General features: G+C 39.2%; 1 protein-coding gene across 1 annotated transcript in view; it reads left to right on the forward strand.

Moving 5' to 3' along the window:
• Positions 1-1899: 1899 nt before the first annotated feature.
• The window catches only part of DEUP1 (deuterosome assembly protein 1), a gene marked incomplete at both ends in the record, with an annotated part of 54637 nt that continues 38419 nt past the window's right edge, over positions 1900-18117 (forward strand). Inside the window, 5 exon segments of the mRNA XM_079547379.1 lie at positions 1900-1943; positions 8543-8735; positions 9771-9848; positions 12700-12822; positions 16576-16689. Of these exon segments, the coding sequence (XP_079403505.1) occupies positions 1900-1943; positions 8543-8735; positions 9771-9848; positions 12700-12822; positions 16576-16689 (552 nt within the window).

Genomic DNA, 18117 nt, shown 5'->3' on the forward strand with positions numbered 1-18117 from the left:
CAAACTTACTGAGGGTGCACTCAATGCCCTCATCCATGTCCTCAGTAAAGATACTGAACAGGAGAGGCTCCAGTACGGACCCTTGGGGAACACCACTCGTTATCGATGGCCAGCTGGATTTAACTCTGTTCCTCACCACTCTCTGGGCCCGGCCATCCAGCCAACCCTTTACCCAGGTAAGAGCACACGTATCCCAGCCACGGGCTGCAGCTTCTCCCAGAGAATTGTGTGGAACACAGAGTCAAAGGCTGTGCTAAAGTCTGAGCAAGCAAACTTCATCACGAACTTCCTTGAAATTCTGCACATACTTTTATTTTAATCTTACATTTTAAAAGCACTGCTCATAATCCATAGCTCGCTCTGCCCCAGCTCCGTCCCGCCACTCTCCTCACGGGCACCGCTCGATCCCCGCCTCGCTCCCCGCGGCAACGGCCGCGGCGCAAAGCGAGCGGGGAGGGCGGCAGGCGGGAGCGAGCGGGCCGAGGAGCTGTGCTGCGGCCACGGAGCCTGAGGAGCCCGCGGAGGGGGCGGCGGGAGGAGCGGCAGGTAATGGACGGGGAGGGCTCCGCTGAGGATCCGGGGAGCTCCGCCGTGTTCATTCATCCAGGGGTGTCCCGGATAGGCGTGTCCGCGGTGCTTGGGTCGCCTCAAGTTCCGCTCCCTCTCGGAGCCACAGCTCTGCTGTGTCACCCCAGGTGCTGGTGAGGGGTCTGGAGCAAAATTCTTACGGGGAGCGGCTGAGAGAACTGGGATTGTTCGGTCCGGAGAAGAGGAGGCTCAGGGGAGACCTTATCGCTCTCTACAACCACCTGAAAGAAGCTTGTGGTGAGCTGGGGTCAGCTTCTCCCACGTAACAGTGATAGGATGAGAGGTGATGGGCTCGAGTCGCACCGGGGGAGGTTGAGGTTGGATATTCGGAAACACTCCTCAGAAAGAGTTACGAGGCATTGGCACAGGGAGGTGGTGCAGCCGCCATCCCTGCAGGTGTTCAGGAACCGTGGAGATGTGGCACTGAGGGATGTGGTGTGTGGGCATGGTGGGGTGGGCTGATGGTTGGACATGATGATCTTAGTGCTCTTTTGCAACCTCTATCCGTGATACCAAGGTGGATCCAAGGATGGTGATCCTGTACCTGTGTCACCTCAGGTGCCTGTCCTCTGTGGAATCAGAGGTCCTGTGGCTCTGGTGCCATGCAGTGGTGTCCACACACCTGTACGTGCTGATATCCATCCTCTTGAGAGTCCATGACAGGTTCCTGTCCTTGCACGCACCCAGGCTTTCTCCAGGTCTCTGTTCCTTTGGACACACAGACCCAGGTTGTTCCCAGAATCACACTCTGTCCTTGCCACCAAGACGCTTGAGTGCTGTGTGTCCCCATGCTGCATTTGCAGCACATGGCAACAAATAGTCAATGTGAGTCCAAAAATGTGTTTGAGAGCAATTATGGCCCAGTATAACTTAATTATGAAGAGATGGAATTTGACCTCTGCACTACGACACTGGAGAAATGGCTGCTGACTGCACCCATGAAACTGTGGCAAATTTACATTCGTGTGTTTTGGAGCAGATCACTGATATCACTAGCAGAGAATGATCCAAACCAAATTCTTCCTCATGGTAATCCAACGGTATCTTCAAGCCAGCAGCACCTCAACTATCTCACTGCTGCATCAAGTGTAGCAGCTGCTGAGAGACCTGAACTTACTCCTGAAGCTTTCATGTTGCCCATTGCAGTCTGTAATCATTTCTCTTCTGCTGTTGTTTGCATGGAAGAATCACAGAAATTGAAGGGAAAACACTGAACTATCCTATATGTACTGCTTTGCTATGTACAAGCACACTTGAGAGAATCTGAATTACATGATTTCTGCTGTTCCAACAGGTTAACAAGGCTTTAATATGGAGCAGGGCTCAAAAGTATTTCAAGAACAGACTCTCACTAAGTAAGTAAAGACTGTCTGGAGGTTAAAGGCATAATGCAATTGAATTGTGTGGGTTTATTAAGGATGTAAAACAAAATACTGATGATCTCAGAAGCAAACATTCTTTTATCCTTTTGGGGCAAGGTGTAAAGAGGCTACTGATACCTAAGACAACACAGTTCAGAGCTTTAATTTTCTACTTTTATTTATTTAAATCCTTAAAATCTGCATACCTAAACAAAAGAAAACAATGAAAACTGGGTTTTATTAAGATGTTAAGAATTTTCATTTTGAATGGTCTTCAAAAATTCTTGAAGTTGCTAGGCTACCGCAGTATAAACTTAAATATCACAGCACTTAAAACATTCAAAACTATTAGAAACAGGGTTGTTGGTTGTTCAAGCTGTAGTTTTATTTTTCACATACAATAACCAAAATTGTTCTGCCAAACATTAAGCACATTTCCCTTCCTAACACACTCATCTTTTTTTCCACATCATCCAAATTGAGTTGCTTTAATCTGAAAAAAAATACAGCGCAGCACAAACCATGGGTGAGATTTGATGTAGGGTGTCATATCATTCAGCCTGCTCAAGGAACAGAGCAAGGTAAAGAACACTTCTCCATATGTCATATCACATGGTTCTTCATATCGTTCTTATCAAGAAGCGGTCTAGCTAATGTGGCACATATTGAGTGTAAAAGTACTTCTTAAAGTAATAGAAACACATATATTCACCCTCACCTTCTTCTGGCTGAAGAAAGCTTTAATAAAAGCTGGTTGTACAGGATTTGGTTTTTTCTAAATTTGGAAGTGCACACATTTGACATGCAGATAAATAGTCATTAATGACAGCAGAATATGAATCATCTCTGTTTTCAGTATTATGGAAATAGAGTAAAAGGACTAAGAGTTTGCCTACATCTCTTTAAAAATGCATTACTTTACAGTGTTTTGAGCCATTTCATAGTAAATGCAACAGAGTAGTTCCTACTTGCTTAAATACAAGTCATTGGTTCCATGTGGGAGGAATGCATTGGTTGTACGCAGTCAGCAGTGTAGGAGTGCTGAATGCTTATGAGTAAAATCCCCATCCTTCTTCCCTTCATGGGAAAACTTTTTCCCTGTGTTTTTACCTGATCCTATATTAAACAAAACATGCCAGAGTTTTCCACCTTCCACCTCCAGTGATGAAATTAAAATTTGCATAATTCTCACACCATATGATCGGTCATATTCTGAGGGAGTGTAATAACCACTGCCTTCAAAACACCAAAGGGATTAAAATAATAGGCACAGCAGCTCTTAGTCCTTCTGTGCTAGTAGGTGGGGATAACTGCTAAGGGCATCTTTATGCAGTGATGTGCATAATGCTACAGTGATGATACAGAGCAGCTCTGGAAGTAAGAACAGAAGCAGTAATCTAAAGCTTCAGGTACAGCTTTCCTTTTTTAGTTGTGAATGTACGTAAAGGATCTAGGTAAGGAAGCAGACAAAGATGAAAAGGAGAAAATTGAGAGACTGAGAAGCTGCTTTCAGATGGGATTTTTTCCTTCAATGTGTCCGTTTTCTATACTGGCAGTTCTAGGTTCATGAAACTTGCAATAATTGCTGCAAGAAAAATTTCTAGCAACAGCTGCAGAACTTGTTTTGTGGGAGTTGATCTCAAAAGAATAGGTGAAACAACCCAAGAGGAAAGGATGTCAGCCATGGTGGATCTGGAATGGTAATCAGGTGGTCCAGGCTAGAGATCACATTTGGAGTTGCACAGCAATGTGTAGATAATCTATATGATGCACAACAGAGAAAGTACCAATTTATGAAGGCTAAAATCAGATAGCAGAGTCCCTGCTCATTGTTCCCTGACATGTTGCCACCTGGCAATCATGGAGTGGTTTGGGTTGGACCTTTAAAATCATGCAGTTCCAACCCCTGCTAAAGGCAGGGACACCTCCCTCTAGACCGGGTTGCTCACAGCCCCACCCAGCCTGGCCTTGAATGTCTCTGGGGAGGAAACATCCACAGCGTTCTCTGGGCAACTTGTTCCAGTGTCTCACCACCTCATAGTAAAGAACTTCCCCCTGACATCCAACCTATATCTCCCCTCCTTCAACTTAAAACCATTTCTCCTTGTCCTGCTGTTATCTACTCTTTCAAAGAGTTGATTCCTCTCCTGTTTTAGGCTCCCTTGAGGTACTGGCAGGCCGCAATGAGGTCACCCAGCAGCCTTCCTTTCTCGAGGCTGAACAAGCCCAGCTCCCTCAGTCTGTCTTTGTAGGGGAGGTGCTCCAGCCCCCTGATCATCTTTGTGACTGTCCTCCGGACCCTCTCCAACAGCTCTCTGTCTTTCTTGTACTGTATCATGCTGTACTACTTGCTTGCTTTTCTGGTCCGGTCATTCTATGAATGATATTAAATTTTATAAGATTACTAACATTAAAAAACATAAAGATTTTTTAAAGTATTTATAAAATCTTTCCTAGCTTAATACTGATAATGGCAAGGTTTCCGAGATTTGAATTTCTTTAGCAATTGTCACGATTATTATGTATGCACCTTTAAGCACCAAAAACCCTCAGTAAACATATTTCCATGTAAAGGAATTCTTCTTAGTGCACTACACTCAGAAGTTGAGCATGCAAGATGGAGTACAGAATGTGTGAGGCCAGTGCTTGACTCTGAGCAGAACCTACAGACAGAAGATTTTGGTGTGTCTGCACAGGTATCAGGAGGGCTGACAGTCAGGAAGCTGGCTGAACAGTGAGGAAGTGAAAGATTACCAGAAACATTTACAGCAGGGACATTTTTATCCACTGCCTTTGTTATTTCAAGCAGATAGTTAACTTGAAAGAAATCCCAATGTTTCCTCTAGGTATTGACATCAACTACAAGGAGTAAAATGTATGCTTATATTAGGGCTGGTTTTCCATAGCCATTTAGAGCAGAGGCACATGTGAGTACCCGTACTGCTCTTCAGTGGTGCACTGGCTGCAAACTCAGCAGCTGAAGGCTCACAGGCATTAGGGATGTGCTGGTTTAACCTGGCAGATGCCTAAACACAGCACAGTCATTCACTCAACTCCCCCAGAGAACAGGGGAAAAAGAACGAAGTAAATTCATGGGTTGAGATAAAATTATTTGCTAAGATAGAGAAAAGGCAAAGGATAACAGGACAAATATATCCATATTTTTATGTGTGTATATAGCAAGTGATGCACAAGCAATTGCTCACCAGCCACCAACCAATGCCCAGCTAGCACCCTCAGCAATGGCAGAGAGCATGATGAACTCCCACTCCTTTCAAAACTCCTTCCACATGATGTCATGTGGTATGGAATGTCCCTTTGCCCAGTTTAGGTCAGCTGTCCTGTTTCTGTCCCCTCCCAGCTTCTTGTACCCGCCCCCAGCCATTTGTAGGAGAGGAGAAACTGGAACAGTCTTGGCACTTTACAACACTGCTTAGCAACAACTAGAAATGTTGTGTTATCAAACATTATTTTTCTCCTACAACCAAAACACAGCACCATAGCAGACACTATGAAACAAACCAACTCTGTCCCAGCTGAAACAAAGACAGTATAACCTCTGAGTCCATGGTTCAGTTTGTGTTTGATTAGTTGGGTTCTGCTAAAAGAGTTCCTAATTGCTTGGCACGTTCTTAGTTGCAGTGTCCACTCCAAAAAAATCTGCCAGATTGCAAAGTACATGACACGAAATGGTATCCTGTGCTAATTTTGGATATTGAAATCCTCACCAACACCCCTTAGGACAGAGTGGTTACATGCCTGCTGCTCTGTGCTTTGTCATTAACCCTTCTGCATGTTGCTGCTACATTATGCAGATGCTGCACTGCCTTTTTTTTTTTTTGTCTCTGTGACCAAATCTATGGCAATTATTTCATAAATTACTGACTGATGGGTACACTTGGAAGGAGGGGAAAGAGAGCTAGGAAATGGTAGAGAATTCATAAAGGAAGTGGCTACGCTCACTTTTTCAGACTGTCGCACCACAGGTATTAATGACTGCAAACCTGATAGGCAGTCACAGAGGCATTTGCCACACAACTGCGTGTACCATAGCAAGAGATAGGGTACCAGTCAAGAGAGTTGGTAACTTTTAAGCGTGTGTGAATTAAATAGTCACCAGTTATTGTTCTTTTACTTATTTTTAGAAAGATTAGTTGAGATAATATTTTTAAGAGGAAAACTCAAAACAGTGACACCACGCTTAGATTTGTTTAAGAGAAGAGATGCTTATCAGACTGCTAAATATATTATAGTGAAAAGTAATAGATTACAATACATTTTTCATCATCTTAGATGATCAAATTTATGAAAGAATACAATTGCTCGTTTTATGAACCAAAAGAATAAAAGTAATAAGAGGCTTGAAAATAATCCAGCAGTATGAGGAAACTGAAATTAAATTTAGATTAAACTTCAATTTTATGAAGTTTACATGAACAAGAGTACAATGAATAGGCACTGTGACAGAAAAAAGTGAAGAGCAAACAGGTGTTTACTAACAGTACAAGCTATTGACTAAAGAGGGAGACAGATGACACTGCAGAAAAAAACACCACGATTTATTTGTACTTTCATGTAGATACAGCAGTCATTGAGTACACTAATCTTTAAATCGTTGCAGAAAAATGGAGACATTTTCGTAATGATTTTCATAATGGTGAGATAATAGCACTAAAAGGAGTAATTTGAGGATTTTAAATGAGGTAAGACAACAGTGGCTACTGATGACACATTTCAACACTTCCCAATATGTGCCAAAGATAAGATAAAGGTAGACCAAAAGAAAATCATAAACTGTATAAGCGGGCAGTTTATAAATGTTATCTATTTAAAACAAACAAACATATAGAAAACTTTAATTAAAACCATAATAGGAAAAAGAAAGATACAAAAGGAAGTTTAAAAAAAAAATTGTTAACTAATATGAGAAAGGGGTCTATAGATAACAGATGCCACTAATAAAATGTGTGGAAAGTAGAGATTTACCAAAAAGGAAATGAATGAGATGCTGCGCCTCGAAAGGTTAAAAACACAATGCATTGCTCACTGGTTAAAAACAATCAGTGAAAGATTTTCCTTCACTTCAGTGAGATAAATGCCACTTCAGCTCAGTCTTTGTAGTGGTCCAAAAATAGCTCTAAATGTTAATGGAATGAAATTCCCCTTCTTTATTTAACGGAGAGGAATTAGGCAAGAGTGTACATTGTCTCCTCTTCCTTTTCACAAAGCACCAGAATCTTATCTTAAATGGATACAAAGCAGTACGTTGGAAAAATAAAACTGTTAGAAATGTTTCAGTAAAAAGTTTTATTTAATTACATTGTCATTTTCTTTTTCCTAACTGGAATGTTTCATCGAAATTTGAATAGATCCACAAGTTTTAGAAAGATCCCGACTTGTATAGAAGCTGCCATTCTGAAATGCCAGCTGTAAATTCACAGATGGAGAGAAACACAGTTCATAAAACGATTGAGTTTATTGGGCAATAAAGCCCCCAAAACACTTAGGGAAAAAATCTCATATACCCAGAAGAACTGCAGAACGTAGATGTAAAATAGGCATTTCTACAAATGGAAATTTTTAGAGTGCTGAAAAAATTGTGCAATTTCTTGCAAAGAAAGTATCCCTAACAAAATTTGTTATCATTCTTATTTCATTTTTTACTAATACTCATTATCAAATGCAAAGTTTGAATTTATATGGAATAAAGAAATCTCCATGTTGAAGTTCAGGTGCTTTTTATGTGTCTGCTAAATGGTATATACCATCTGATTTATTGCTCCCATGTAAGTACAAGAGGGTGACTGAGAGCAGCTTTGACTGCTTTAAGTTGCTGATATCTCATGTATTAGCCATATACCATCATTTTATTCCTTATGATACATCATGTTCCTAAAGCAGCAATGCAAAAAATGTTCCATCACTGACAGTGAAGTTGTACTGCAGAGGACGTATTCAAAACTTAGCCTCTTAAGTTTGGAAAATTCCCAATGTTTATGGTCTCCCCAAAACAAGGTCATTTTCAAAACGCCCTCATTTCTGTGCTTCCTGGTGGTATTAAATATGGGTAGTGTTATAGAAGCCTCTTTATTTAAGTTCATTTTCCACAACAGGAAAATAGAGTGTAAATGTTGAACCAGCAGTCAAGCATAGTGACTAGCTTTCAAGCTAGCTGTTTAGTAACTTCCTCCAGTAAAGTCTTTTTCTACCATTGCTCAACACTTAGTAGGAAGTCCTGTGCCCATAAGCAACTTGATATTCTCCTGCTCTTGTTCTTAGAGCTTCAGCCTGGATACTTTCTACTCAACTTATGCTCATACAACACTTTGTCTCCGAGGGAGCGAGAGGATATCAAGCACTATTTATGCTAGGCAAAAAGCCAGGAATATGCTGAATATTCGGATTTGGACTTCAGGCAAGCTTATGATTTAAGTTTTGAAAGTATCACTTTTCCATTTCTTTCCTTTCTGATGTTGAAAAATGGCTACTTCCATCAGAAGTAAAATGAAGTCTTAGCAATGTTACTACAAATTTGTTTTCTCCCTCGCCCTGTATTTAAAAAAAAATGTTTTTTTTCATTATTATTGTTACAGAGCCTCTTCATGTGAAGCTGCTCTTCAGGATGTAGTGCATCAGACTGTCATCATAGTAAACAGCAAGAAAGTAGAATGGGAAGGGAAGATGAAAGCTTTCAAAGCATGGATGGATATCCAGCATCAAGAATCAGCAAGTGCCCAAAGCAAACTGGATCAGAAAGGTCAAGAGGTATTTGAAAATATCAGATCTGTAAAAAAGTTTATATCCTGTGAAGAAGTGAGTAGTGTGATCACAATGCTCTGTTTGTAGGCTTGTTTGATCTACCATGCAAAAATACCAAACTCTTTGGAGGTCACAAATTATCCTTACTATTTTGATTTAAAGTTCTGAAAAGTGGCTTCTGTTCTGAAAAGTGATTGTAAAAATGTCATTCAAAGTCCCATATTTCTTTTATTTCCTTAAAGTTTAAATCAAATATTCTCAGATTAGCTTTGAAAAGATAATTTGATTTTTTTCCCTAGATGACAATACTTCTACTTTAATCGGAAATTTTAAATGGAAAAATGCAGTTCCAAAAGTTTGACAAAATTATGTCACTGTAATTCATATTTATACACCATTTTTATCATTTCACATGCTGTACTGGCTTTGAATGTTAATTTCAAACTGAAGGCACCAGCGGATCTGACATCAGCTGCAGTTCCAGTCGTGTGTGCTGAGTACTGTTTCAGAAGTATCGGTGAATCCTGGCACGACATTCAGCTCCATTGCAAGACATCTGAAGTTAGGTGTTAGGTGTTCACATGTGGGTGTCCTCATGTGTGCTAGGGGCCAGTGGGAGTCTTGAAATGCATCTCTCTCTCCCTAACAAACAACTGTAGGAACTTGGCCTTTGTCATTGCAGTCAAAGGAGCCAAGAGAACAATTCAGCTAGCCAGTCCTTAAAGCATCAGTCTATTTGCCCACACACAGATGTTATCTGAAATATTTTAGCACATTGCAACTGGCTTTCAGCTGCCTCTCCAAAAAAACCTAGGTATCTTGTAGGCTCTTTGTCATATTTCCCATGTCTCTGTGAAAATCTCAGATAATTCAAGATGTAAACAATTCAAGCAAAATTCTTATGTTGGGACACAGCAGCTCATTTCTATAGTTGGGTCAGAAATGCTTCGTTAAGGGATCTTTCATGACAGACTCACATAGTTTTATCATTAATTCATCATATAATATGCAGTTTGATTGCTGCAATCTGGCTTTGTGGTGTGTTTCTAACTACTTTGTCAGCAACTGGAAAACTTACAGAAAACTAACTGCAAAATGGCTCAGAATTTCGAAACTCAGCTTTGTGTGCTTAAATCTCAAGTAAGAAAAATATCAGTTTTGTTGTTTTCTGATTGCATTATAAAAAACTCATACGTGTCTGTACAAAGGTACAGACACACCTTTATGGATTTTGGGCCCCTCACTGCAAGAAAGATGTTGAGGCCTTGGAGCGGGTTCAAAGAAGGGCAACAAAGCTGGTGAGGGGTCTGGAGCACAGGGCTGATGAGGAGTGGCTGAAGGAGCTGGGAATGTTCAGCCTGGAGAAGAGGCTCAGGAGAGACCTCACTGCTCTCTATAACTTCCTGAAGGGAGGTTGCAGTGAGCTGGGGGTCGGCCTCTTCTCTCATGTAGCTGGTGATAGGACCAGAGGGAATGGCTTCAGGCTGCGCCAGGGGAGATTCAGGCTGGACGTTCAGAAATGCTACTTTTCTGAAAAAGTGGTCAGGCAGTGGAATGGGCTGCCCAGGGAGGTGGTGGAGTCACCGACCCTGGAGGTGCTCAAGGAATGTTTGGATTCTGTGTTGAGGGACATGGTGTAGTGAGAACTATTGGTGATGGGTGGATGGTTGGACACGATGATCTTGTAGGTCTTTTCCAACCTTGGTGTTTCTGTGTGTGATTCTGTGTGAACTGTGTAATACAAATGATGCTGACTGTGGCTTCTAACCTGTCTCCATTGTCCTGTACTGAGACATACAAACTCTTTGGATGCATTTTGATGTGAAGACAAGTATTTAACTTTCTGACTATGGACTACTAACCTATAACCTCAATAAAACACATAATTAGATTCATGCTAATATGATTTGGATGCACATTAAGAATTCTGAGATTTAAACTGCTCTTGCAACTACTTTGCTATAGACTTTTTTCTGTTATTAGTTTGATTGGTTTCCAAGGATTATTAAAGAAGTCTGATAACTTTCCAAAAGGGAACACAGCAGTAAAACCAAAGTAGCCTGGCTTTGTGGAGTTGTTTTGGCTTTGTATGTGTTGCTCTGTGTCCGTGCTTTTGTTCACCATTAGTTTTTCATTTCAGTTATGAATTCAGATCCTTAACAAATTCCAAACTATTCTGTTTTTAACAAGTTTGTGTCCACATCTCTACATTGTTTTTACTGCTATTCTACTGTTTCCTGCATTGAATTATCCTACCAGAGAGTAAGTGTAATTAAAACTTTCCAGTCATCACACTTACCACAGAATTCTTAAATTGTCTAAATTGGGAATCATTATTTTCACTTAAAGGTGATAACACTTATCACCTACAGTCCATCAAGCCAATAACTATAGAATTTATTTCTAAGATGTCTCGTTTGGATTTTGTGTTGAGGGACATGGTGTAGTGAGAACTACTGGTGGTAGGTGGATGGTTGGACTGGGTGATCTTGTAGGTCTTTTCCAACCTTGGTGATTCTGTGATTCTGCGATCCTTTCTCTCCCTTCTTTTGGTTCTTATCTTCACTTGAACATTATACCTCCTTTAACAATGTACATTCTTAAGAGCTGCCATTTAATTTTGCACAAATAGCATGTTAATATTGACATCATTGTATCTTTCTGTGCAGATGTTGTCTTAAAATCCCTTGCAATTTTTGTTCCTTCTTAATCTTGACAGAAATAGAAAGGGTTGCTTTTTCTAGCTCTCCCTAACAGTATTTAGACTAATCAGAACAAATTTCTCTATGATAACAATTCTTCTGTAGTCCTCGGTGCTTTTTACCCTTGATACTAATATGAGCAACTGTTTAACGAGCAACCTTCCCACAGAAGGTTTATATTCCAGTTGACTGCAATAAAGTATTATTTTGTGTTAGAGAAATAGTTCCTGATAGCTAATCTGAAACTCTTAAACCACACTTTTGCACTCATTCAGATGTATAGCATTTTGTTATACTTCAATAGCAAAAACTTCAGGGATTCATCTTAATTATTTTCTGGTTTTGTTTTTGTTTTTTTAATTTAATTTTGTTTTGTTTTTCCTATAGTGATACTTAGTTACTCTCATTTTGAAAATGACAGAAAACCTTTGGCACAAGAAGGAGAATCCATTCTTGTTCTAAGCACTTTAGCAATTAAGTGCCTTTAGAATTTAATGTCCAAGTCTGAGCTGCGTCGTGCTCCCTTTAGAATGCAAGGAATCCTTTAGGATGGAAGGAATTAAACACTCCTGGAATATGATTCCTCTCAGTGTATGCTGAGATGAGAGAGGTGAAATGTATAAGCACTTGAGGGCAGCTCTTTCTCACTCTGAATAGCACAGCCCTCCTCAGGCTGATGTAGAGTAGCAAACTGTTCAGTGACCACACTTCTGAAGAATCTTGTACTTCTGCTGATACCTTCCTGACTTTGCCATTGACACCTAAGCCATGCTTTCATAGCAAGATCAATAGGCAGAACAGTATTTGGGGTCTAATTCTCAAAGATGCTCTTTGGAACTCCACGATTCCAGAAGAAAGGAATCACCCCATGCATAACCTTTCATCAAATTCCATTATAGAAAGGAAACGTGCAAGCCTAAAATATTTTAGTGATAATCCTTCATTTTGGTTGACGAAGCTCCCTTTAAAATTGTTAACACAAGATGGCAGTAAACAAGTGTAAAAATTTCACCATAAGCACAGAGGCAGTGACACTATGGGTAATGGTGCCATAGAAATCTTCAGCATAATTAAGTAGTTGTTAAATGAACCTACTTGAAATGTTAGTTTACATTTGAGGGAGAGCTTAGTTCATCTCCAAGAAATTCATTTTATTAAATGCTTCTTCATTGTATTGATTAAATATTAGAATGTTGAACTTGCACTAGGCAACTCTAGTTTAATGAGAACTTTGGTCACGCAGTCATCCTTGACAGATTCTGTCTGTTCCCCTCTGCTTTTATTTTTAGTTTTTGAAGCTGACACGTAGTTATAACAAGCTATTAAAACAAAAAAATTGTCAAAGTAGAGAAATAAGTAAAGAAAGCCTAGAGACATCAGTTCTTCTGAACAACTTAAAGAAGAAACTGGAGGTAAGAATATTTTGTTACCACCCTCTATTTTTAGTATGCCTCTATAATTAATTTCTTGGTTACAGCTGTAAACTCCAAGTATCTGATTCTTCTACAAAAGACACGTAAGAAAAGGTGCATAGTACTCAAGTTTTGTTCTTTCACTGAAGTTTTATTAGTGTTGTTGATAGTTTTATGAGTTAACATACATCATTTGCTTCATAAACGTATTGATAAATAAATTTTACTTCCTGGAAGCGTACTGGAGAGTATCATATGTTTAGGCATGAGAGTTTTTGCATGTGCAGGATTTTGTCACATGATATCTACCATTAACATAAGTCTTACAGACTTCAGGACAACTTCTATTGTGTAGGGCTAGATAGAATAAGGATTTAAGACTGAAAAACTGTTTGTTATAGACGCATCCTGTCAGCACTTACACGTCTGAGGCCATCCACAGCTTTGACTTCAGTGCTTAGTCTCCCTAGGTCACACATCAGCAAGGATAAGGCACTTAAAAATACAGTCTGCAGAACCCAACATTTTGAGTGGGGAACCAGGTAATCTGTGATGTTGAGGATAGGATTCAGTCATATTCTCTATTCAACCAGACACAGAAAGTATTTTAGCTAACTCATTCTTGGATACAGTAAGATGCTGATCTCTAATCAGAATTCCCAGCCTTGACTTCTCAAGAGTTTGAAGTTCCATTATTATCTGCTGAGTAGTGAAATATTTACTGAGCCAATGGGAGACTTACCCAGCACAGAAAATTGGCACCTATAGAGTGAGATTCTACATGGCAGCTTCTCCTCGAATACTCTTACGGTACATTCACTGGCACAGAAACACAGGACTGAGCAATGTAATCTCTAGCTCTATTAATTTTTCCTTCTGCTTTCTTACTTAGCCAGTACATTTTCTTTGCAAAATGAAACAACTTCCAGAAGAGAAATTCTAGAAACTGTTGAAAAACAGCGTGTAGTTGATTATGTAGAAAATTAACATGAGGAGATCCTGGTTCAAATTCTGTTTGGAGAGAAGATTATTAAACTGAGTGTTTCCTGTACTTGGAGAACAGTCTATCCTCTAGTCTGATGTAGCATAGAAGGATCAGAAAAAAAAAAATCAATATTTTCTCCAGCCATCCTTTACAGAGATCATGAAAAAATTAATGTGTGCTTCAAGCATTCCCTGACCTGGTTCTGTAGGGCAAGTAAGCAAAAGAATACCAGTAGAAACTAAGTGTGAGCTAGTTGCATAGCTTTTAAGCATGGTGGGGACTTAGATGCTCGTGATTTAGATTTATATATATTTATGATGGTAGACAATTTAAACACTTGGAGAACTCCACAAATGAAATCTTAAGAGCTGACCAATTATAAATGCTTTCATACTTAAATTACAATTTAAAAGTATTTTAGGATTTATGTTTTGATCTTGCCTATCCTTCCTGTTATGATGTAACACGTAGGGGCAACTTCTGCCACCTTCAGGTCACTTTACATAACACATAAATGATGTCTCTTCCACGTGGGAGAGTCCCTGTCATCAGAAAATTTGCTAAGCTTTGGATTTCGGCAGAGCTACCAGCATCTGCCACTGCAAGAACAATAAATGGGTTATACATTGATAATTGACTAAACATATCAGTAGTCTGAAACTGCCTGATCCAGCTAATTTGAGAATGACCTCATTCAAGATTAAAATGAGAAAATAATGTAAGACAATTCTATCGTTTGATTAATTAAGCAGTATGAAAAATGGTTGCTTGAAATATATACAGAAAATTCTAGTACTTAGGAAATAATCAGTGTTGAAAATCAACTAAACTCAGCAGTCCTTTAGTAAGGCCTTAAGCCTGCAGTCCTCATTTAGCAGACCGAAACTGCCTCTGTATGACATTTGGTGAAACTGAAGGTTTTTGTTCATTTAAAATACCAAAGCACACATTATGAAAGCTAAAACTTGTATTAATCTATGTTGAAAAGCATTTGATCTCATTGCAGTAGCTGTGTATGTATGTGTGTATTAGAGGAATATGTCAGTTTAAGATAATTATAAAAACTCATCTCCCTTTTTGGGACCAACGTTTCCATTGTGAAAAAGGCAGATCCTATAAAGGCTCATAAGAGCATTTTGCTTTTCACTATATAAACCAATATCACAGAATCACAGTATGGCCAGGGTTGGAAGGGACCTCAAGGATCATGAATCTCCACCCCCCCTGCCACGTGCATATATACTGTAATTTTGCTAATTGTTCATCCAAACAAGAAGAGCTAGAACTTTATTAGCCATAGAGCTCTCCCATTTATTTGTAGACTATTGCCTTTAAAGTCAGTTGTGACAAGAATACAAGATCTGATATAAGAAAAAATTCCAGCAGGGTAAATGGGAATATAAATACAAATATATATCAATACAAGCATATGTATATAAATACAAAACAATTCTATTTATATATAAGTCTAAACCCAAACACAAAACTACTACTAGCAAAACTTGATTGTAATAACATTTCTTAAAAAGTTTTTGCAAACTAGGTGAAGTTAGGAAAAAAGTCCAGAAGCAGCAATTGAACAATTCTACAAGAAGTAACATTTATTCACTGTAGCTGCTGTTCCTTTGCTCAAGAAAAGGAACAACAACCAAAAAAGCACTCAAAATATTTGTCTGATTATTAAGGGTTTGATCCCATGCTGATTACTCTTACTTTTCTTTAAAGTCACAGGAGCTGCCTGCTTTCCAATACAATTGGTGTTTTATAGTCATAACTGTAAGATTTACAGCAATTGAAGTGATTTTAAATACTTTGTCATTTCTATTCAGCAATTGAGACCTTGGTGTACTGATGGACAGTTGGCTGAATATGAGCAGTGTGCCCAGGTGGTCAAGAAGACCAATGGCATCCTGGCTTGTATCAGGAATGGTGTGGTGAGCAGGACTAGGGAAGTAATCATGCCCCTGTACTCAGCACTGGTGAGGCCCCACCTCGAGTACTGTGTTCAGTTTTGGCACCTCAGTACAGAAAAGACACTGAGGTGCTGGAGCAGACCCAAAGAAGGGCAAGAAGGCTGGTGAAGGGCTTAGAGAATATGCCTTATGGAGAGAGACTGAAGGAACTGGGACTGTTCAGTCTGGGGAAAAGGAGGCTGAGGGGAGACCTTATTGCTCACTTCAAACACCTGAAAGCTGATGGCAACAAGAATGGGGTTCATCTCTTGGGTGACAGGTGACAGGATGAGAGGAAATGGCCTCAAGATGCGCCAGGGTAAGTTTAGTTTGGATATCAGGAAACACTTCTTTACAAAAATAATTTTTAAGCACAGGAATAGGCTCCCCAGGGAGGTGGTTGAGTCACCATCCCTGGATGTGTTTAAGAACCATTTGGATGTGGTGCTCAGGAACAGGATGTAGCGGAGGGTTGTTAGTTAGGGTAGTATGGTTGGGTTGTGGTTGGAGCTGATGATCTTTAAGGTCTTTCCAACCTGAGCAATTCTGTGATTCTGCGATTCTATGCTTATTTCACCACGCAACTTTTTCAGATTACCAGCCTCTAAGATTATTTTTTTCCAGAGAGGCTGTCTTGTGGCTGGATGGCTGGTTTATATCATTGGGGTTTTTTTCTTCTTTCCAAAATTATGGAAATATTACATATCAGCTACAGAACTGTGCTTTTCTTAGAATGATAAAATTAATAAATTATTTAGATTAAGGAAAAAGAGTAATTTTCCTTCTGCTTAGTAACTTTGTTTTGCTGTATTTCAGGAATTTGAAGCCAAATTGAGAGAATGGGATGAGGAAAAGACAATCTTCCAAAATCATCTCATGTGTTTAGAAGCTCAGCAAAAATTATTGTCTGAGAAATTTAATTCGTTTCAGGTAAAATTCCTACCTTCCTTCTTCAGAAGGAAGTCAAGAATTAAATGAGCTGTTTGCTCAGTTTGAGTTATTTTAATCTATGTTTTGAAATCTAAACACTCCTAAGCTTATAGCAAATGTAAAAATAATATGGACACATTATTTTAAGTAAGAAAGATCCATACTGAAAGATACTGATACATGCAGTTATTTTAATTTTGTTTTTCTTATGTAATACAAATAAATGTCACAATGAAAACTATGATATTTCCTCTGAAGATAACTGTAAAAAGCAATGCATGTTCCTTTTTAATTTTTCAGGTATACTGTGGACTTAGATTTATTGTCTATGCTATTTACTAACATATGTAGGTTGCTCTGAAAGTAATGTCTTATTCATTTCCATGGAAGTTGCAACAGATACAAAGAGAACAATAACACTGTTGATAGAGCAAATTCTCAGCTGCAGAACACTATTTTTCAGCATATTCACCACCATTAGCTCTGCATTTTTGCCAGGCACAAAGATGAGCCTGCACGCCAGACTTGTGAATGTCTGCACCAGCAGAGGTGAGCTGCTGTCACTGTTGCCACTGCAGTGATGTACCACCCACTGCTTCACTGTGCTCACATCCACTGTTTGGTCTCCAGAAACATTCAGTAAGCATTAATGAATGTCAATGTGGAATTTTTTCCACACTGAGAAATTGAATTTCACACCTCCAAACTTCCGTGTCAGTCTCCATTTTGTCAGACTGCCATTCTGCTGCTCATCTGTCACATGGCAACAAAATCTGACAGAATATTGGCAGGAAATTTCAACCTCTACTGCCATCCTACCAATATTCAACTCTGACACTGTGGGTCAACAGAACAAAAACGGGAGGCATTACTTGCAAAGCAGTCCTTGTACAATAATTGTGATGACAAGTTATGAAATTTAACTTCCACTGTAGATAGAACATCTCACTCCTGTTTGGTCAAAATATGAAGCTCCCTCAAATCTGAGATATCGCCTCACTATTTGAGGATCATAAATGAACATTAACTTCATTTATACAAAAAACTGGATCCCTCTGTGCTTTTCCAAAAGCTCACTTAGATATGTTTGTTGGATTACTGATACGTTTTTGATCATAGTTTTCATCTTTCAGTTACTACTCAGTCCATTCTTGGTTCTGTGATCCATTTTTTACTTGCCAGTTCACATAGTTCTTTATTGTATTTATTATATAGCCTAGTTGTATAGAATATTTTTTATTGTGTTAAATATTTCCATTCTAGAACAAAGAATACATTTAATGATTTCTTGATGACCTATTGTGCTCTTAAAAAAATTTGAAGACATAACTTAAATATTATTTGGGCTACAAAATAGCTCAAAATGAAGCATTGGAAAGCCAATTACATTGCTCACTGGTAATGGTCTTTTCCAGTGGGACTAAGCTC

This window comes from Tetrao urogallus (assembly GCF_951394365.1).
Source record: "Tetrao urogallus genome assembly, chromosome: 1".
Taxonomy (NCBI): Eukaryota; Metazoa; Chordata; class Aves; order Galliformes; family Phasianidae; genus Tetrao; species Tetrao urogallus.